This window comes from Hyla sarda, chromosome 1, assembly GCF_029499605.1.
Source record: "Hyla sarda isolate aHylSar1 chromosome 1, aHylSar1.hap1, whole genome shotgun sequence".
Taxonomy (NCBI): domain Eukaryota; kingdom Metazoa; phylum Chordata; class Amphibia; order Anura; family Hylidae; genus Hyla; species Hyla sarda.
In genome coordinates this window covers 594,008,189-594,031,149 of record NC_079189.1, presented here as the reverse complement: position 1 = coordinate 594,031,149, position 22,961 = coordinate 594,008,189, and the positions used below count along the sequence as shown (strand labels likewise).

At 48.2% G+C, this 22,961-nt stretch overlaps 1 protein-coding gene across 3 annotated transcripts in view; it reads left to right on the top strand.

Annotated features, from left to right (window-relative positions):
• Positions 1-22,961, top strand: part of IL7R (interleukin 7 receptor) — a 64,249-nt gene that overhangs the window by 19,429 nt on the left and 21,859 nt on the right. For all 3 annotated transcript variants that reach the window (XM_056546624.1, XM_056546635.1, XM_056546643.1), the window contains exons 2-3: positions 18,825-18,954; positions 22,779-22,912. In XM_056546624.1, the coding sequence (XP_056402599.1) occupies positions 18,825-18,954; positions 22,779-22,912 (264 nt within the window). The remainder of the gene's footprint in view (positions 1-18,824; positions 18,955-22,778; positions 22,913-22,961) is intronic.

Here is a 22,961-nt window from a genome sequence, read left to right as displayed (position 1 = left end):
AACTCTTTTAGCCGAAGTGACAGCAATCAAGAAAAAAAGCTTCTTAGATAACCATTTAAGATCAATATCTTCAACAGGTTTGAAGGGAGACTTGGTCAGAGCATTCAGGATCAATGCTAAGTCCCATGAGGCTACTGAAGGATGGACGACAGACCTTAATTTCTTTAAAGCTTTAAAACAATCTGGTGATGAGTGTCTCATTAGCAAATTTTCCGTCTGTCATGGCATTGATAGCTGTCATGTGTACCCTGAGCATGTTGGGTTTCAATCCCTTATTGTAACCTTCCTGGAGAAATTGTAGAATAGACTTGACAGAAATCTGGAGATTAAACAGAGTTAGTCAGCTCTGAAACTTCTTCCATAGTCTTGAGTACACAAAATTTGTAGAAGACCTTCTAGAGGCCATTAGAGTTTCCATGACTTCGCTAGAAAAACCTTGCTGAATTAATCTCTCCCTTTCAGGAACCAAGCTGTTAGGTGTAACCTCTTTGGATGAGGATGGGGAAATCCCTTCTGAAGCAATAAATCTGGAACAACCGGAAACTTGAAGTATTTCCTTTCCTCAAGCTGCAGGACGACAGGAAACCATGCTCTACGTGGCCAGAATGGTGTCACCAGGATCACAGTTGGATGTTCCTTCATGATTTTGCTGAGAACCTTGGGCAGAACTGGAAGTGGAGGAAAATGTAGAGAAATTTCTTGTTCCAAGGTATCTGGATGATCCCAAACCCTCAGGGATACAAACTTCTCTACCTTGCGATTCTACTGAGTAGCCATCGGGTCGGGGTCCGGATAACCCCACTTGTCTGTTAGACTCTTGAAATAAACTGGATTCAGAGACCATTCGGTTGGTATTAGTGTCTCTCAGCTCAGCAAATCTGCCTGATGATTCAGGATTCCCTTGATTTGTGTAGCTCTGAGATCCATCACTACTGGCTCTGCCTAGGCCATGATCTGTGCACAAAGGGTGCCCCCTTGTTTGTTAATATAAAATGCCACAGTGGCATTGTCGGTTCACAATAATACAGATTTTCTGAAGACATAAGGCCTGAGGTGACAGAGGGCTAGCTGAATGGCCTTCAACTCTCGGAAATTGGAAGATTTCAACCTCATTATTGTTGTCCAGGAACCTCGGATCCACTTGTCCTCTAAGTGGGCACCCCAACCGGTGGCAAAGGCATCTGTAGTGATGGTCCCCTGGTGATTGTATAGAAAATTCTTTCCTTTTAGTATGTTGGAATGGATAATCCACCACAGGAGGTTCCGGCGGACATTGGAAGACACCGTGAAGAAGGATGCTAGAGAAGCCCACTTCTTGTTCCAAGTTCTGAGAATCTCTCTGAAATTATCTTTTGCCCATGGTACAGCCTCTATGTGGCAGTCAGCATCCCCAGAACACTCATGGGTTTCTTGGTGGAAATCTTTGAAGAACAGAAAAGCTTTGGGACCTCGAATCTTATCTAATGAATCTTGTCCTCTGGCATGAAAATCTTCATTTCCTGAAGATCTACAATCAGACCTAAAAACTGAATGCGAGAAGTAGGAGTCAGTTTTGATTTCTGAAAATTTACCCGAAACCCCATGTTTTGTAGTAACAGTAGACAAATATGAAGATAAAGCTTCAAGGTTTCCGGGCTGTTGGCTATGATCAGCCAATCGTCTAAGTACAGTATAATTCTTATCTTCTAAAGACGGAGTGCTGCCACCAGAACAACCACGAATTTTGTGAAGATTCTCGGGGATGGAGACAACCCGAAGGGGTGTTCCCGGAACTGGCAATGGAGAAAGAATGACTTCTTGGAGACCTAAGCAATGGCTGGATCAACTCCCCCAGGTTGATCCCAATCTTCAGACACAGCTGGATCCAGCTTATCCATACTTTTAAATCTAGATCCGAGATCTAGCTGTTTATCTGGCCTTCTCCACTCCTTCTCCATAATACTTTAAGGACATGATGACCAGGAAGGACACTCGACTTCTTCTTAGGAAAGTAAAAAAAGCGCTTCTTTATCCTGGCTAGACCTCTCGTGTCTACCTGATTCAATGTAACGCTTGACCTTCTTTATCATCCCTTCCACATGTTCTTTTCTGAAGAGATAGAAATCTTCAGAAATCAACTCAGATTCGGACTCTTCGGATTCGACCTCTGAATCTGATGAAGAAGAGGGAGAACTCCTCTTTTTTATTACTCTTTCTCTTCCTTTTGCTAGAAGGACCTGCAACAGTGGTAGAAGAATCTGATGAAGACACCGACAACACGTTCTTAATATTTTTCTTCCTTGTTTTCCATTTATGGGCAAAGCGCTTGGGCTTAGCCGAAGCAGAGGAAGAATCAGAGGAAGATGACTCCCTCCTAGAAAGTTTCTCTTGCTTGGAGGTAATAGCTTTGCCTTCTGAAAAATGTTTACGGAAACAGCTGAAAAAAGATTTGGCTTCAGTAGCCAAATCTGGCGACTTTTCACGGGAAGAACAGTCACCACATAATTCAGATGGCCAATCCTCTTTTAGTGTCTGCAAACAGCTGATGCATCTTTTCACTTAAAATCAGGGGAGACACTTTACTCTTAGATGCGCAATTTTCACAGTCATCATAGGGACAATCAACCGGAAAGGGTTGCTCGCAAGATATGCAACATCTATGTTTAGTTTTGGGTCTCCTTTTCCTGGACCCAGCCTCAGAAGACATCTGAGAAAGAGCACAGAAAAACCTTCATAAGCAAGTTTATTAACAGGAAAGTATGCTTTTTACTTTACATACACGTTACAATACCTTATCAGACCAAGAACTCGGCTACCAAGCTCAGAGAGACCGGAGCCACCAGCAACCTGGTCTGATAAGCTTTCCCACCGACTCCCCGCAGCGCTGGACCACTCTGGTAATGTCACCAGCGCGTGCCCCACCAGCCAACGCTCAGACACGCACAAACAAGCAGAGAAGGGAAGCGCACAGAGCTCCAAGGATGGAATATAGCCAGACAGAAAACAGCTGTTCAAGCCGGAGGCAAACCAGCGCTGCTGTCAGACAACAGGGACGGAACGAGAGGGAAAACTCCAGTTAAGCACCGAAGAACAAGTAAGAAACTTTAACTCTGCATAACACACAAGCAGGATCTCTCTGCAGCCTGATAAGCTCAGCATCAGCAGGGATGAAAGAAGCCCTGAACATAACAGACCCTGTCGGCAGATAAGAGTAGCAGAGAAAACTGGTACCTCGCACCAGACATGTCAGGGCCCCGCACTGACAAAATGAGGGTACTAGCAATAATCAATGACCACTTACAACCCCTGTATATTACAGAATGGGCAAGTCAGAATTCTGCCAGGACCCAACACCGGCCAATACCGGGACCCCGAACCGGCACATACTTGCTAGTCCCAATAAATAACCTTACCAGGACTCCACACTGGTAGGAACTAGAAGGCCCGAGGCCCCGCACCGGCCAGACGTAGCAGCCAGGACCCCACAAGGCTGAATCCTTGTCACGATGCCGGCTGGCAGGTAGTGGACCCTCTGTGCCAGAGAGGGATTGGCGTGGACCGTGCTAGTGGACCGGTTCTAAGCCACTACTGGTTTTCACCAGAGCCCGCCGCAAAGCGGGATGGTCTTGCTGCGGCGGTAGTGACCAGGTCGTATCCACTAGCAACGGCTCACCTCTCTGGCTGCTGAAGATAGGCGCGGTACAAGGGAGTAGGCAGAAGCAAGGTCGGACGTAGCAGAAGGTCGGGGCAGGCAGCAAGGATCGTAGTCAGGGGCAACGGCAGAAGGTCTGGAAACACAGGCAAGGAACACACAAGGAACGCTTTCACTGGCACTAAGGCAACAAGATCCGGCAAGGGAGTGCAAGGGAAGTGAGGTAATATAGGGAAGTGCACAGGTGAAAACCCTAATTGGAACCACTGCGCCAATCAGCGGCGCAGTGGCCCTTTAAATCGCAGAGACCCGGCGCGCGCGCGCCCTAGGGAGCGGGGCCGCGCGCGCCGGGACAGAACAGACGGGGAGCGAGTCAGGTAGGGGAGCCGGGGTGCGCATCGCGAGCGGGCGCTACCCGCATCGCGAATCGCATCCCGGCTGGCAGCGGGATCGCAGCGCCCCGGGTCAGAGGACGTGACCGGAGCGCTGCAGCGGAGGGAGTGAAGCGAGCGCTCCGGGGAGGAGCGGGGACCCGGAGCGCTCGGCGTAACAGTACCCCCCCCCTTGGGTCTCCCCCTCTTCTTGGAGCCTGAGAACCTGAGGAGCAGACTTTTGTCAAGGATGTTGTCCTCAGGTTCCCAGGATCTCTCTTCAGGACCACAACCCTCCCAGTCTACTAAAAAAAAATTTTTCCCTCTGACCTTTTTGGCAGCCAAAATTTCCTTGACCGAGAAGACGTCCGAGGAGCCGGAAACAGGAGTGGGAGGAACAGATTTGGGAGAAAAACGGTTGAGGATGAGTGGTTTGAGAAGAGAGACGTGAAAGGCATTAGGGATACGAAGAGAAGGAGGAAGAAGAAGTTTATAAGAGACAGGATTAATTTGACACAAAATTTTGAAAGGACCAAGATAGCGTGGTCCCAACTTGTAGCTAGGGACACGGAAGCGGACATATTTAGCGGAGAGCCATACCTTGTCTCCAGGGGAAAAAACGGGGGGAGCTCTTCTTTTCTTATCCGCGAACCTCTTCATGCGTGAAGAAGCCTGTAAGAGAGAATTTTGGGTCTCTCTCCATATAATGGAAAGGTCACGAGAAATTTCATCCACAGCGGGCAGACCAGAGGGCAAGGGGGTAGGGAGGGGGGGAAGAGGGTGACGGCCGTACACCACGAAAAATGGGGATTTGGAGGAAGATTCAGAGACCCTGAAGTTATACGAGAATTCGGCCCATGGAAGGAGATCTGCCCAGTCATCCTGGCGGGAGGAAACAAAATGTCGCAAATAATCACCCAGGATCTGGTTAATTCTTTCTACTTGTCCATTGGACTGGGGATGATATGCAGAGGAAAAATTTAATTTAATCTTGAGTTGTTTACAGAGAGCCCTCCAGAATTTAGACACGAATTGGACCCCTCTATCCGAGACAATCTGCGTAGGCAACCCGTGAAGACGAAAAATGTGTACAAAAAATTGTTTAGCCAACTGAGGCGCAGAAGGAAGACCAGGAAGAGGGATGAAATGTGCCATTTTGGAGAATCGATCAACGACCACCCAAATAACGGTGTTGCCACGGGAAGGGGGTAAATCAGTAATAAAATCCATACCAATCAGAGACCAAGGCTGTTCGGGGACAGGCAGAGGATGAAGAAAACCAGCGGGCTTCTGGCGAGGAGTCTTATCCCGGGCACAGATAGTGCAGGCTCGCACAAAGTCCCCAACATCCGTCTCCAGAGTCGGCCACCAATAGAAGCGGGAGATGAGTTGCACAGATTTCTTGATGCCCGCATGACCTGCGAGATGGGAGGAGTGACCCCATTTGAGGATTCCGAGGCGTTGGCGTGGAGAAACAAAGGTCTTTCCTGGAGGAGTCTGCCTGATGGAGGCAGGAGAAGTGGAGATCAGGCAGTCAGGTGGAATGATGTGTTGCGGAGGGAGATCAACTTCTGAGGCATCCGAGGAACGAGAGAGAGCATCGGCCCTAATGTTCTTATCGGCAGGACGAAAGTGAATCTCAAAATTAAATCGGGCAAAGAACAGAGACCACCGGGCCTGGCGAGGATTCAGCCGTTGGGCAGACTGGAGGTAGGAGAGGTTCTTGTGGTCGGTGTAGATAATAACAGGAAATCTTGATCCCTCCAGCAGATGCCTCCATTCCTCAAGTGCTAATTTAATGGCTAGAAGCTCTCGATCCCCGATGGAGTAGTTCCTCTCCGCTGGAGAGAAGGTCCTAGAGAAAAAACCACAAGTGACAGCATGCCCGGAAGAATTTTTTTGTAGAAGAACAGCTCCAGCTCCCACTGAGGAGGCATCAACCTCCAATAGGAAGGGTTTGGAAGGGTCAGGTCTGGAGAGCACGGGAGCCGAAGAAAAGGCAGACTTGAGTCGTTTAAAGGAGTCTTCTGCTTGAGGAGGCCAGGACTTGGGATCAGCATTTTTTTTGGTTAAAGCCACGATAGGAGCCACAATGGTAGAAAAATGTGGAATAAATTGCCTGTAATAATTGGCGAACCCCAAAAAGCGTTGGATAGCACGGAGTCCGGAGGGGCGTGGCCAATCTAAGACGGCAGAGAGTTTGTCTGGATCCATCTGTAGTCCCTGGCCAGAGACCAAATATCCAAGAAAAGGAAGAGATTGGCATTCAAACAGACATTTCTCAATTTTGGCATAGAGTTGGTTGTCACGAAGTCTCTGAAGAACCATACGGACATGCTGGCGGTGTTCTTCTAGATTGGCAGAAAAAATTAGGATATCGTCCAGATATACAACAACACAGGAGTATAACAGATCACGAAAAATTTCATTGACAAAGTCTTGGAAGACGGCAGGGGCATTGCACAGTCCAAAGGGCATGACCAGATACTCAAAGTGTCCATCTCTGGTGTTAAATGCCGTTTTCCACTCGTCCCCCTCTCTGATGCGGATGAGGTTATAGGCGCCTCTTAAGTCCAATTTAGTGAAGATGTGGGCACCTTGGAGGCGATCAAAGAGTTCAGAGATGAGGGGTAAGGGGTAGCGGTTCTTAACCGTGATTTTATTAAGACCGCGGTAGTCAATGCAAGGACGTAGGGAGCCATCTTTTTTGGACACAAAGAAAAATCCGGCTCCGGCAGGAGAGGAGGATTTACGGATAAAGCCCTTTTTTAGATTCTCCTGGACGTATTCGGACATGGCAAGAGTCTCTGGGGCAGAGAGAGGATAAATTCTGCCCCGGGGTGGAGTAGTACCCGGGAGGAGGTCGATAGGGCAATCATAAGGCCTGTGAGGAGGTAGAGTCTCAGCTTGTTTTTTGCAGAAAACATCCGCGAAGTCCATATAGGCCTTAGGGAGACCGGTTACTGGAGGAACCACAGAGTTACGGCAAGGGTTACTGGGAACCGGTTTTAGACAGTTCTTGGAACAAGAGGACCCCCAACTCTTGATCTCCCCAGTGGACCAATCCAGGGTTGGGGAATGAAGTTGAAGCCAGGGAAGTCCAAGGAGAATCTCCGAGGTGCAATTGGGGAGGACCAAAAGTTCAATCCTCTCATGATGAGATCCGATGCTCATAAGAAGGGGCTCCGTGCGGAAACGTATGGTACAGTCCAATCTTTCATTATTTACACAATTGATGTAGAGGGGTCTGGCGAGACTGGTCACCGGGATGTTGAACCTGTTGACGAGAGAGGCCAAAATAAAATTTCCTGCAGATCCAGAGTCCAAGAAGGCCACTGTAGAGAAGGAGAAGGCAGAGGCAGACATCCGCACAGGCACAGTAAGACGTGGAGAAGCAGAGTAGACATCAAGGACTGTCTCACCTTTGTGCGGAGTCAGCGTACGTCTTTCCAGGCGGGGAGGACGGATAGGACAATCCCTCAGGAAGTGTTCGGTACTAGCACAGTACAGGCAGAGGTTCTCCATACGGCGTCGTGTCCTCTCTTGAGGTGTCAGGCGAGACCGGTCGACCTGCATAGCCTCCACGGCGGGAGGCACAGGAACAGATTGCAGGGGACCAGAGGAGAGAGGAGCCGAGGAGACGAAACGCCTCGTGCGAACAGAGTCCATATCTTGGCGGAGTTCCTGACGCCTTTCAGAAAAACGCATGTCAATGCGAGTGGCTAGGTGAATAAGTTCATGTAGATTAGCAGGAATTTCTCGTGCGGCCAGAACATCTTTAATGTTGCTGGATAGGCCTTTTTTGAAGGTCGCGCAGAGGGCCTCATTATTCCAGGACAATTCTGAAGCAAGTGTACGGAATTGTACGGCATACTCGCCAACGGAAGAATTACCCTGGACCAGGTTCAACAGGGCAGTCTCAGCAGAAGAGGCTCGGGCAGGTTCCTCAAAGACACTTCGGATTTCCGAGAAGAAGGAGTGTACAGAGGCAGTGACGGGGTCATTGCGGTCCCAGAGCGGTGTGGCCCATGACAGGGCTTTTCCGGACAGAAGACTGACTACGAAAGCCACCTTAGACCTTTCAGTGGGAAACAGGTCCGACATCATCTCCAGATGCAGGGAACATTGGGAAAGAAAGCCACGGCAAAACTTAGAGTCCCCATCAAATTTATCCGGCAAGGATAAGCGTATCCCAGGAGCGGCCACTCGCTGCGGAGGAGGTGCAGGAGCTGGCGGAGGAGATGACTGCTGAAGCTGTGGTAGCAACTGTTGTAGCATAACGGTCAGTTGAGACAGCTGTTGGCCTTGTTGCGCTATCTGTTGTGACTGCTGGGCGACCACCGTGGTGAGGTCAGCGACAACTGGCAGAGGAACTTCAGCGGGATCCATGGCCGGATCTACTGTCACGATGCCGGCTGGCAGGTAGTGGACCCTCTGTGCCAGAGAGGGATTGGCGTGGACCGTGCTAGTGGACCGGTTCTAAGCCACTACTGGTTTTCACCAGAGCCCGCCGCAAAGCGGGATGGTCTTGCTGCGGCGGTAGTGACCAGGTCGTATCCACTAGCAACGGCTCACCTCTCTGGCTGCTGAAGATAGGCGCGGTACAAGGGAGTAGGCAGAAGCAAGGTCGGACGTAGCAGAAGGTCGGGGCAGGCAGCAAGGATCGTAGTCAGGGGCAACGGCAGAAGGTCTGGAAACACAGGCAAGGAACACACAAGGAACGCTTTCACTGGCACTAAGGCAACAAGATCCGGCAAGGGAGTGCAAGGGAAGTGAGGTAATATAGGGAAGTGCACAGGTGAAAACCCTAATTGGAACCACTGCGCCAATCAGCGGCGCAGTGGCCCTTTAAATCGCAGAGACCCGGCGCGCGCGCGCCCTAGGGAGCGGGGCCGCGCGCGCCGGGACAGAACAGACGGGGAGCGAGTCAGGTAGGGGAGCCGGGGTGCGCATCGCGAGCGGGCGCTACCCGCATCGCGAATCGCATCCCGGCTGGCAGCGGGATCGCAGCGCCCCGGGTCAGAGGACGTGACCGGAGCGCTGCAGCGGAGGGAGTGAAGCGAGCGCTCCGGGGAGGAGCGGGGACCCGGAGCGCTCGGCGTAACAATCCTCAGGATAGGATGATCCACATCTGGTAAGGATGACTAAAAAAAACACAATGTACTATGTGCGCTGGGTACCTTTATGGAGTCTCTGGCCCAACCCAGTGATTAATTAATTAATTATTAGTTTGTTCTAGGTGCTTGTCCTGATTTGGGATGGCGAACTGGAATATCCCATCTGTGCTCCTGGTGGGACGATGGGGAAAATGCAGGATATAACTCAGGATCAGAACAGGATAAATAATGTAATGTATGTACACAGTGACCTCACCAGCAGAATAGTGAGTGCAGCTCTGGAGTATAATACAGGATATAACTCAGGATCAGTACAGGATAAGTAATATAATGTATGTACACAGTGACCTCACCAGCAGAATAGTGAGTACAGCTCTGGAGTATAATACAGGATATAACTCAGGATCAGTACAGGATCAGTAATGTAATGTATGTACACAGTGACCTCACCAGCAGAATAGTGAGTACAGCTCTGGAGTATAATACAGGATATAACTCAGGATCAGTACAGGATAAGTAATGTAATGTATGTACACAGTGACCTCACCAGCAGAATAGAGAGTACACCTCTGGAGTATAATACAGGATATAACTCAGGATCAGTACAGGATAAGTAATGTAATGTATGTACACAGTGACCTCACCAGCAGAATAGTGAGTACAGCTCTGGAGTATAATACAGGATATAACTCAGGATCAGTACAGGATAAGTAATGTAATGTATGTACACAGTGACCTCACCAGCAGAATAGTGAGTATAGCTGTGGAGTATAATACAGGATATAACTCAGGATCAGTACAGGATAAGTAATGTAATGTATGTACACAGTGACCTCACCAGCAGAATAGAGAGTACACCTCTGGAGTATAATACAGGATATAACTCAGGATCAGTACAGTATAAGTAATGTAATGTATGTACACAGTGACCTCACCAGCAGAATAGTGAGTACAGCTCTGGAGTATAATACAGGATATAACTCAGGATCAGTACAGGATCAGTAATGTAATGTATGTACACAGTGACCTCACCAGCAGAATAGTGAGTGCAGCTCTGGAGTATAATACAGGATATAACTCAGGATCAGTACAGGATAAGTAATATAATGTATGTACACAGTGACCTCACCAGCAGAATAGTGAGTACAGCTCTGGAGTATAATACAGGATATAACTCAGGATCAGTACAGGATAAGTAATGTAATGTATGTACACAGTGACCTCACCAGCAGAATAGTGAGTACAGCTCTGGAGTATAATACAGGATATAACTCATGATCAGTACAGGATAAGTAATGTAATGTATGTACACAGTGACCTCACCAGCAGAATAGAGAGTACACCTCTGGAGTATAATACAGGATATAACTCAGGATCAGTACAGGATAAGTAATGTAATGTATGTACACAGTGACCTCACCAGCAGAATAGTGAGTACAGCTCTGGAGTGGGAGCCAATCAGTTGTGGGTGTGGTTCTGCTTCAGTTCAGCTGTGTGGTGGTGTCTGCTGTGCCTCCTGAGCTCCAGGGAATTACCACCTGTTCCACCTGGGACCTGCTTTCTCCTCCCCAGGGAGGGAGTGGGTTTCCAGGGATGAGTGAGGGAGGCGAGGCCCAGGCTTCTGCCTCCCGGAGTAGGCCGCAGGGAGGCAGGAGAGGCCAGCAGGCGGCCTGTACATCAGAAGATCTGGGGGTTAGGCGATCCACCCGGAGTCGCAGCAATGTCACTCCAACACCCCCCACAGAGGCAAGAGGCCGAAAGGTTTCTGGAAACGAGGATCCCAATTTGGGAAAGCTGGGTGCTGCCAGCAGAAAGCCAAGGTCATCTGGAGGAAGGCAGAGTACTCACGGAGGTGAAGCCGACCTCAGTGAGGAAGGCTGGGGAGTGCTGAGGACCCGGGAGTCTATTTCCACCTATACTACCCGGGTCGTAAGTCACCTCCGTGAGTATGAAGACGCCAGGAAAGCTGTGAGGAGGCTTCAGGAGGAACTTCGCCATGTCCGTTCTAGGCTGGAGGTTACCCCAAAGAAGAAGAAGCCTGAAGTCCAGGCACAGATAAAAGGTCTGATGGCTGAAATAAATGCTTTGGAGGAAAGAAAGGAGGAATTGCTGGAGATGAGTGGTCCATTTAAAGAAAAGCTGAAAAATCAAGAGCGTTTCAGAGATATGGATGAAAAGAAACAGAGAAGGTTGATGGGGCTGCAACCTGAGAGCCAGGTGGATGATGAGGAGGAGATAGAGGGAGAACAACAGCCAGATCCACCTGGTGGCCTGTCGCAACAGCAGCAGGCCCCGTACAGTGGGCCCCCTGCACAGCAGCCAGCAGTATCACCTGCCGACTCAGGGGAAGACAGTGACAACAGCTACCAGGGAGGGGCGCTAATGGCCCAGATACGTATGCTGGAATCCCCAGTGTGTCCTCAGAATCTGGTGTTCGGAGATGAGTTCCCAAATGAGGCACCTGGGGGTAAGAAGAAAAAGAAGACCAAGCCAAAGCAGCAAGAAGTGGTGAGTTACATCTACACCCCCCTCCCTGTAAACCCTGAGTCGGCCGCAGGGTCAGCTCATTGTGCAAGCCCCGTTACCCAGCCCAGCCCGTGTTCTGTGGTGGACTCGGTGCAAAGGAGCGGGGAGAGTACAGGTACTAAAAGGGCGCAAAACTCCATGCCTGTTTGCAGTAGCAGGGATGGAGCAGAGAAGGCACTGGCTGCAAGGCCGGACAGTGAGGGCGGCCCAGCGGTTGGCAGAGAGGCAGACTCCGGTGCTGTAGTTCGCTCCCCTGTGGGAGGGGGGGGTGACTCAGTGCCGGAGGTAGTCGCGGTGACTACAGATGTAGCAGATGCTCCCAAAAGAAAAGAACAAATCTTATTTTGTATTGGCGCCGCTGATCCCATTGATCAGCGGCGCCCTGATAAGACTGGAGAAATTGCTGATGAGGCGGAGGGCACTAATAAGAACAGGGCTGGGGCCTCCTCTAGACTGGGTAAGCATGCTGCCCGGTCCCTTAAAGGGCCAGCGGAGGTTGTCCCAGCTCTAGTGCCCCGTGATGCCGAGGCACAACGGACTGAAAATGTATCTTCATCAACATCACCATCATCATCATCATTTGCCGGTTTACCTGTTGCTGGTCCAGCCAGTGTGAGTGATGGGGTAAATGGGGTTGGGGGATGTATGACTGGGGAGAGGATGGAGATTGATGTTACTGGGGAAGGTGTTTTTGGGGGAGGTGGTGACCATGTTATTGGAGTTGGTGCTAATGTTGTCATTGGGGGTGGTGGGGATGTTGTCATCGGCAGTGGTGTAGGTGCAGGGTCTGGTCCGGTTGCCCCCCCAGTGGTGACAGACCATAGGAGTTATGCCAATGTCACTGCTGGGGGAAGTAGAATACTTTCCTCGTCTCCTGACTCTAGGGACGGTTTATTGCAGCGACGTCTCCTGGAAGCTCTGAAAAAGGGGGAAAGGTCGATTAATGTAGAGGGTAGAGCAGTTGATCTGTCCTTCTGGATAGAGACACACGGTCTCTCTGCCTTCCGAGAGGAAAGAGGGGGCGATACTGTGTGGTCCCTCCCAACAGCCGGGGCAGGTAGTAACCGTAGGAATGTAGTCCGTCTTCGGTGGCAGGGCGAAGATATGTGTCCTTCAAGGACGAAAGTGGTTGAGCTCTTGCTAAAGATGGGCTTCAAGGCAGTTGATATCTTCGCCTTGATACATCCCTACGGTACTCCTGAATTCGATATCAGTTTTGTTCGGCCAGAGGGGCTTGAGCTTTTCTGGTCGAATTATGAATTGGTAAAGAATGAGCCCGGCTGGCGAGACTTTGCCATACAGGCATTGTCTCGCCAAAACGAAATCAAGAGAGTGACCGTTTTGACCCGTAACGAATCACTCTCTTGTGTTGACATCATCACCTGGTTAGGATGGTATGGCGAGGTAATGGGGGTCCCGCAGAAGAACAGGGACGAGTTTGGCATCTGGTCAGGAGCCTGGACGTTTTTGGTAAAACTTAAACGTTCAGGAAATACAGTTACCCATATTCCATCCTCTGCCTTTCTCGGTAGGGATCGTATCCAGATTTTCTACCGGGGTCAGCCAAAGCTCTGTCACAGATGTGGTGACCCCACACACTTCAGTGCAAACTGTACGGTGCAGAAATGTGCCTTGTGTGGGGGTGTAGGCCATCTTGCCGCATCTTGTGCAGAGATTAGGTGTCACCTGTGTGGTGACTTAGGTCACCCATTCAGTCGTTGTCCTCGTTCTTTCGCTAATGCAGTCTTGTCCCCAGCGGGTGAAGATCACGAGCCGGAATCTGCTGGGGAGGGGACTAGCAGGGGTGGAGGAACTGAGGGGTCAGTGAGGAACAGCAAGAAAAAGACACCAGCCCAACTAAGACGTCTTGATAAACGCCAAAGGGATAGGGTGATGGGGAAAGCCCGGGTTACTGGGACGACCTCTCATTCTGTCCCAGAGGCCAACCTTGCTGCTGAGACCCCGAGGGATGGCGAGCTGAATGAGGAGGTCAGGAGGATCCAGAATGAGGAAGGTGCCATCTCCTCAGATAGCGTGGAGGATGATGATGTGGGATGGCAGAAGGAGACACGAAAGCGGGGTACAAGTAAAAAAAAAAAGGGAGATTTGAGATCTTCTCCCACCCTGGTCCAGGTGCCACAGGAAGGCAAAACTGACTCCCCTCTGGTTGGCCTTTCCAATCGATTCCGACCCCTCAGGGACGTCTCCTCCTCTTCTTCGGAGGGGGAGGATGAGGGGGAGGTGGCAGAGGGGCTTCCAGGGGGCGCCGAGTCCTCTTCCCCTGGGGAGGTTATGTCCTCGGGGAAGGGACTGGCCTTGAATCCGGAGACGAGGAAAGTAAAATGACGTCTGGTGAGATGGACACTTCAATTTCTCTAAAGAGGGTGAAGAGTTCTTCTGATGTGGAGGGTGAGAAGGGGAGTGGGAAAAAGAAAGCTGTTTAACTCAATCACCCTTGATGGCGGCACCCTCTCCGTTGACGCTGGCGTCCATTAATGTCGCCAGCATTAAGTCAGATACGGCTCGATTTGCTGCCTATGATTTTTTTGCCCATATTAATGCTGATATTTTATTTTTGCAGGAGACCAGGCTAACAGACATGTCATCTATCTACAAGGCTAAAAGAGAGTGGAGGAATGGGCCCTCCTACTGGTCTCTTGGGGCCGAGCCGTATAGCGGAGTGGCGGTCCTTTTTACCGCAGCGGTAGAATGCCGACGGGTTATCGAGTTAGAAATGGGGAGGTGCCTGATCTTAGATGTCCTCATGAGGGGACAAGAACTTCGCCTTATTAACATCTACGGCCCACAGTCTAAGTGGGACCGGAAGTGCCTCTTTATGAGGATCAAGCCCTATCTTTTTACAAGTCGGCAGGTGGTCTTTGGAGGGGACTTTAATGCTGTCACGAGGCCCCAAGACAGGGGAGGTGCCAGAGACAAGCTGACTTATGATAGCGTCGCCCTTAATAGCATAGCGAGTGAGGCTCGCCTGGTGGATGTCCACATCCGGCACACCCCAGGCCACGCGGGATTCACCTATCATAGGGGTAGTTGTAGGTCTAGGATAGACAGGTTTTATTTAAAGGAGGAAGCCGTCTCTTCAGCAGTGTCTGTTGTTGAGGTGGAGTTCTCCGATCACTGTTTAATTTTGTTTTCTCTGAATGTCACAGAGACCCCCCGGATGGGCAGAGGCTATTGGAAGCTGAATTCGTCTCTCTTGGAAGAAGCGGAGATAAGACAGTCCTTTGAGGATTTTCTTCAGAGCCAGGTACCATTGCTGGGCCTTTGTAGCAGTAAGTCAGAGTGGTGGGAGATCTTCAAGGAAAGGGTTGCGAGATTCTTCCGCCAGCTCTCGGGCCTCAGAAGCCTAAACAGGTACCGCTTGTACCAGGGCCTGAGGAAGAAACTTGAGAACCTTGTCTCGACTGGAGGTAGTCGTGATGATATCTCCAGAGTGAAGTCCTTGCTGATGAAGTGCCAGTACGATAGGTACGCATCTTTGGTTTTTGAGAGGGATTACGGGAAGTACCGCTCGCCCGACCCTTACAGAAACTGCAAGATGTCAGTGAATAGTAAAGTAGTCTCAGGACTGATTGATAGTACGGGATCCTTGAAAAGGTCCAGATCAGGGATCCTGGAGGTCATCAGATCCTTCTACTCGCACCTCTTGGGAAGGAAGGATCTAGATCGAGATAAGGTATCAGCTTTCTTGGCTGAAACCGTCCCTGAACCAGGAGTAGACCCCTCTCTTGACGTTTTGACAGAGACGATCCGGGAAGAGGAAGTCAGGATGGCTATTGATGGGCTTGCTCTCAAGAAGTCACCCGGTCCGGATGGCTTAACATCTGAGTTCTATAAGACCTTTAAGGACACTTTGGTTCCCCTCTTGACCGCGGTTTTTAATGAGTGTCTATCCTCGGGCACTCTGCCAAAGTCAATGAGGAGGTCAGCGCTGATCATCCTGTCAAAGGGTAAAGACCCGTCCCACATTGAGAATTGGCGTCCCATAGCACTTCTCAATGCGGACAGAAAGATTCTGGCAAAAGTGCTGTTTAACCGGCTGGTGGAATTTGCACCCCGGCTCCTTTCGGGGGCTCAGCATTGCTCTGTTCCGGGCCGCAGTACATTCAGTGCTGTGCTCAGTGTCCGAGAGGCTGTGGAGCAGGGTAGGGCTGGCCACTGGAAGGGGTACTTGCTTTCCTTGGATCAGGCAAAAGCGTTTGATCGGGTTAACCATGAGTACCTCTGGTCTGTCCTTCTGAGATATGGCCTGCCAGGGGGGTTTGTTGATTGGCTTAAGACCTTGTATGTAGGGGCAGAGAGTTTCCCGCTTGTGAATGGTTGGATTGGCCGCTCTTTTGAGGTTGGGTCTGGTGTCCGTCAGGGTTGTCCTTTGAGCCCTTTGCTGTACGTGTTTGCAATCGATCCTTTCCTTAGAGGGATTGATTGTGGACCGTTGGCAGGGGTGAGAATGGACCTGGCGGTGCCGGATTCGGCTCTGAGGGCGGTAGCGTACGCTGATGATGTCACCGTGTTTGTCTCCTCACAAGAGGAGGGCAGATGGGTGATGTCAGAGGTGGACCGCTACTCGGAGGCATCCGGGTCCAAGATCAATCAGGATAAGTGTGAGAGTCTCTGGCTGGGAGGGGGAGATCCTGATTTTGATCTCCCGGACGCCCTTCCAGAGCCCCAGGAATCCGCAAAAGTCCTCGGCATCGAATTTGGCCAAGGGGATTACCCCAAACAAAACTGGGACAGCAGGCTTAAGATCGCCGCTCAGAAGGTAGATCAGTGGAAGGGTTGGTCTTTGACCCTCCGGGAAAGGGTTAACCTGATGAAAACTTTCCTGCTCCCTTTGATGATATATCTGGGCAGTGTATGCATGTTGCCAGAACCTCTTTGGACCCGGGTCTACAGTGTGTTCTTCCAAATGTTATGGGGGAATAGACTGAACCTAGTGAAGAGGGAGGTTACTTACCGTACGAGGAGACTAGGGGGGTTGTGTATGGTCAACCCTGTGGTGTTCCTAGTGAATACCTTTCTTAAGACCAATATAGCAAACCTCTGGTCAGAGAGGGCTCCTCCGTGGGTATCCTCCTGTAGGGGATGGTTTCGGCCTTTCTTCCAGGAATGGGAGACAGGAGGGCAAGTGAAGGATCTTCGCACACCACACGGGCATCTCCCGGCTTATGCTACCCCGGTTCTGAAGGTTATTCGTAGGTGGGGTCTGGGGATGTGGGAGATTAGGACTCTGTCGAGGAAATTCCTTGACAAGAGGGTCCTGTCTTCTCATTTCCAGAGGCCATTGGCACTCAAGGACTGCCCAAGTCGGGATCTGGAGGTGGGTTTAGAGCTTTTGAATTCTATCAGAATCCCCTTGAAGTTTTGGGACTTGACTTGGCGCTGCTTCCATGGGAAACTGTGTGTGAGGGACAATCTGAAGTGCAGGAGCTCTGATGACCGGGGATGTCCCCGCGAAGAGTGTGGAGGCATGCTGGAAAGCATGGAGCATTTTCTGCTTCATTGTCCCTTTAACACAGAGGTTTACACCAGGGTGGGCGCTTCCATTGGTTGGCCTCGGCTTGCCAGTCTCTCCTATGCGGAATGGGCCTATGGGGCATTCAGAAACCTTGGAGGCTGGGACCGGTGCACTTTATTCCTAGTCAGCTCAGTGGTCAGGTATTACACGTGGAACGCACGGTGTTTAGTGTCGACGCAGCGTAAAATCCTCCCTGTGGGTGAGGTGGTTAGGAACATTCTTGGTGACCTGGTGAAGGTGCGTTCTCTGGAGTACGAGAGGCTGGGTGTTGGCAGGGCCTCTCGTCTGTGGAGGGGCTCTGCCTTTAAAGTGCCTTAGCCTGTTGTCTCCCCCTGGTGGTGGGCTGATGCTGGCACATTAGTCTTTTGTTTTGTGCTGTAGATATATGGTGATATAGGGCTTGCAGGCACTGAACTTGAGCTTTAGGGGTTTGTGTGATTGAAAAGCCTTATTGATGTTTGTTGTTTGGTTTGTATTATTTTGTATATATTTGTTTTGTTTGTACATTTATGTATATGTGTATATATGTATATATATTGTATTTTTTTCTAGGGGTTGTGTTGTGTTGGGGTTTAGTGCTAGATTGGGTGGTGGGTAGATGGGGGGAGGGGGGATTCTGTGTGGGACTTTTTGTTTAAAAAAAAAAAAAAAAAAAATCCTGGACTGGTTCATGGACGTCTGTTATCATGTACTGGGGGCATGGGATGCGGGACCAGCTCAGGGACAAAATAAAAAAAAAATAAAAAAAAAAATAAAAAAAAAATAAATAAAAAAATAAAAAAAAAAAAAATTAAAAAAATAATAATAATAATATATAAAAAATATAAAAAAAAACATTGTATATTCGGTTTTTCTGTTTGCGGTGTTTGTTGGTGGTTTGACACATATTTATTATTTTGGGTGGGGAAATGCAACCGGACCAGTTTTTAGTTATTATTGTTATTATTATTACTGTAAGTATTATTATTATTGTAGAGTGTTTAGTAGTTGTTGTTATTATAGCGGTGTGTTTGGTGAGAATGAGGCTGGACCAGAAGATACTTGGTTGGACATTTTTGGACTAATATGGACTCATTTTTGTATATATTATACAGATGTATGTTGTTTGTATTATTGTTATGGTGATGTTTATTCTTTTTGTAATGTTTTATATTTTTTAATAAAAGATCTACAGGATATAACTCAGGATCAGTACAGGATAAGTAATGTAATGTATGTACACAGTGACCTCACCAGCAGAATAGTGAGTATAGCTGTGGAGTATAATACAGGATATAACTCAGGATCAGTACAGGATAAGTAATGTAATGTATGTACACAGTGACCTCACCAGCAGAATAGAGAGTACACCTCTGGAGTATAATACAGGATATAACTCAGGATCAGTACAGTATAAGTAATGTAATGTATGTACACAGTGACCTCACCAGCAGAATAGTGAGTACAGCTCTGGAGTATAATACAGGATATAACTCAGGATCAGTACAGGATAAGTAATGTAATGTATGTACACAGTGACCTCACCAGCAGAATAGTGAGTATAGCTGTGGAGTATAATAAGTAATGTAATGTATGTACACAGTGACGGAAGGTTTTGATGTAGATGAATTCCTTTAGTTCTAATCTTTTGTATCTTGTTACAGATGATGAAGACAATGATATAAAACCAGACTTTGATTGTTATTCCAAGATTCGTATTAGTAAAGTTCGCCTTTTGTGCAATGTGACAAAATTCCCTCCGGGGATGGTGAACAATATAACATTCACAGTTCAGTAAGTTCTTCAATTAATTATGTTACATATTGTCCAGGGAAAGATGCGTAACAACCATCATGGCTGATGCTGTAGATCTCCACAAGCCTTCCCTGAGTCCATGTGGAAGGTTAAATGGCAGCCATATTGGTTGTTACACTTGAACAGTGGATATCCTGTAACAATATTGTCACTGTATGGTGGGATATTGGTCTGTGAATAATGTTTCCTCTTTAGTAACAGTATGGCGGGAATATTCAGTCACTGGTGGTAATATGTGGTCATAGTGAGTCAGTATTGTCCTTTGTATAGTGGTAAAGTTCATTGTGGTATACTGGGATTTACTAAGTAATAGTATGATTGTAAAATGTAGGGCTTTGGCTGGGCCACTCTAGGACATTCACAGAGTTGTCCCTAAGCCGCTCCTGTGTTGTCTCGGCCGTGTGCTTAGGGTAATTGAGAAACTGTCCAGAGGAGTTGCCTATAGAAACCAATTAGATTGCTTGTTACCTTTTTAACAAGGCCTCTGCAAAATTAAAGGAGCGATCTGATTGGTTGCTATGGGCAACTCAGCAACTATTCCTGTGGACAGGTTTGGATAACTCTTCCCCATTGTCTTGTTGGAAGGTGAAACCTTGGCCCAGTCTAAGGTCTGGAGCACTCTGGGTCAGGTTTTTATTAAGAATATCTCTGTCCTTTGCTCCATTCCGCTTTCCCTCAACCATGACTAGTCTCTTTGTCCCAAAAGAAGTTTTTTCTTTTAAATAAATTTTCAAAAAATATATTCTGAAATATTATTTTCACATTTTTATTCTTGGGTATTGAGTGCAGAATGATGGGGAAATTTTTCTTTTTTTTTCTTTAATTTTAGCACGAGGTCACAATGTAACAAAATGTAAAAAAAAAGTGAAAAAAGTGTATGGGTCTGAAAACTTTCCGAATGCAAAAAGACATATCCCTAAATAATCTAGCAAAGCTCATGGACTTGAGCCCAGGACCAAATTTACCCTGGGGCCCAGAGGGCTCTAGTTATGCCCCTGGTTGGGGTCCTAGCACCACTAGAGTCACATCCCCTTCACTGGCAGTAATCCTGGAGTTTGTATCTCCACCCATCAAACATGGCCACATTGATGGTCTGGAATTTTAGTAGACTCTGAAGATACCTGGGGCACAGATTGAAGGGAAAGACGCTGATATGATGAAAAATGATGATAGCTCCAATACACCTTGGGTACAAAGCAAAAAAAATCAGGTCACATCTCTTGGTGCTAGGGCCATTGTTGATGACCTATTCTAGGAATAGGCATAAATGAGTATGTTCTGGAGATCTCCTGTAAGAGAAGTGTCTAGTCCACAGGGCCTCTTTGGTTCCCAAATGGCTTAGTCAACTACTCTCTGGCTTTAAAGGGGTACTCCGACCCTAGACATCTTATCCCCTATCCAAAAGATAGGGGATAAAGATGTCTGATCTCGGAGGTCCCGTTGCTGGGGACCCCCGCGATCTCGGCTGCGGCACCCAAGACATCCGATGCATGGAGTGGACTTCGCTCCGTGCCGGATGACTAGCGTTAGGGAGGGGAAGATCGTGACATCACGGCCACTCCCCCTCAATGCAAGTCTATAGAAGGGGGCGTGATGGCCATCACGCCCCCTCCCATAGACTTGCAATGAGGGGGCGTGGATGTGACGTCACGAGCATCCGGCGCTCCACCCAACACTCTAAACGAACACTGGGTGCAGCAGGGAGATCGCTTCTGGGGACCCTTGCGATCAGACCTCTTGTCTCCTATCCTTTGAATAAGATGTCTGGAGGTGGAGTACCCCTTTAACTTATTCTGAGAAAGTCACCAAAAGTCCTCACACCCAGTCCACAAAAAAGACCCTGCCCTTTTTCGGAACAGTAATGTTACTTGTGTTACCTATTATATTAGTGGGACCTACCTGATGGTCCCAGCTTTACCTAGCCTGCTGACTTTGGCATGTTTGTCTTGTCCTGGTGTTTTCAGGCTTGGCCATGCAACCCCTATATCACTGCATTCTTCTTTTCCGAGCATTTTTGCTTCTGGAGGTCGTCTTTCTACCACTGGATCAAATGGCTCCTCAATAGGCACTTCAATGAAACACAAACACAAAACGCAAAAACCAGTTGATAAAGCTTAGTTATGCCAGATGAGTACTGATGTGTAAGGTCGCGTATCCTATGCGACCTGAAAATAATATTGAAAGTAAGAGGAGAAACACTTTCCTCAAATCTGGTCTTTTGTATGCTCTGAAAAAATGGTGAGAGAGCGTATATAAAGAATTGGTACTGAAGTAGAAACAATATATATTATATTGTATTAAAACAAATATATGTTTATTGATGTAATTGTCTATGGCAACTGCCTGCAGGGCCCTTGCAGTAGTGTCAATAGCTTCATGCGCTATCCGCACCAGGAGATCTGCTTGCCGGTGTAGTGATCTGAAGTTTTGTGCGTTGTGCGCACCAGGAAGGTCGGCTTGTCTCTGTAGTATAGTTTGTGCGCTGTGCGCATCGGGAGGTTATAGGATGCTGCAAATACCTATAGATTGCTATGGGTATAAAGGTAGACGCGTTTCGAGACCGTCTGGGTCTCTTTCTCAATAGCAGTCTACTATTGAAAAAGAGACCCAGCCGGTCTCGAAACGCATCTAGCCATTATACCCATAGCAATCTATAGGTATTTGCAGCATCCTATAAGAGCGCACAAACTATACTACAGAGACAAGCCGACCTTCCTGGTGCGCACAGCGCACAAAACTTCAGATCACTACACCGGCAAGCAGATCTCCTGGTGCGCATAGCGCATGAAGCTAAATAACACCACGCCGGCAAGTAGACATCCTGATGCGCATAGCGCATAGAACTCCGCATCACCACGCCGACAAGCAGACCTCTCCCTCCGCTGGCTCACCGGCGCTGATGACTCGCCATCCCAAGGAGCGACTAGGTGTCCGTTTCGGGAGCCGCTGTGGGTAAGTAGTGAGAGCGCCGTGGGATCCCGCTAGGACAGGTAAGCCAACACTGTCCTGGAACTTCCAAACTTTGTTCAATATCATTACATAAGATTATTGAAGTCTCTGTAAGCTATACGGAACTTTATCCACTGGATTACAAATTGTGCAATATTGCATTCGAAATCGCTGCCTATCCTTTGGATTGCATAATATGGACCTTTTTTTACTTATAATTTTTATATTCTATTTTATTCTTTTTATATTTGTTTGTATCTATTGACACTACTGCAAGTGCCCTGCAGGCAGTTGCCATAGACAATTACATCAATAAACATATATTTGTTTTAATACAATATAATATATATTGTTTCTACTTCAGTACCAACTGTGTATACATACAATTCTTTATATACGCCCTCTCACCATTTTTTTTAGAGCATACAAAAGACCAGATTTAGGGAAAGTGTTTCTCCTCTTACTTCAATAAAACTATTGTGCTACGTGGGGCTATGATGCCATGACACACAACATGTTGGCACCACCGTATTAGTCACAGTCATTATTAAAGGGGTATTCCGGCTTTATACATCTTATACCCTATCCTTTGGAAAGGGGATAAGATGTATAAAGCCAGAATTCCCCTTTAACTTTCATGTTGTACTGTACTTCAGGTGGTACTATTGGTCTCCGCACTTGTTGATGTCCACAGGGTCCCCAACTATGGAGCCAAGATGTTGCTGCTGATGTTTCCTTCACTTCTCTTGCCCATCACTTTAGCTCCTACTTGCACAAGGACCATGTATACACTATGGTGGGATTTTGTAAGGCAGATTTCCCAGATGCTTCATTCATTCTTTGTTACATTTCAGAAATCTGAATAGAAAAAATGAAAAATGGAGTGAAAACAAACATTTTGAGTTTCATCTTATACTGGGAGAGTACAAAGTTTGCATAGACTGGAAGAAATCACATTATTGCAAAAACATCAATGTGAAGAATATTGGTAAGGAGCATTTTTCTATCCAGATCACCTTTTTGCTACCAAAGACCAT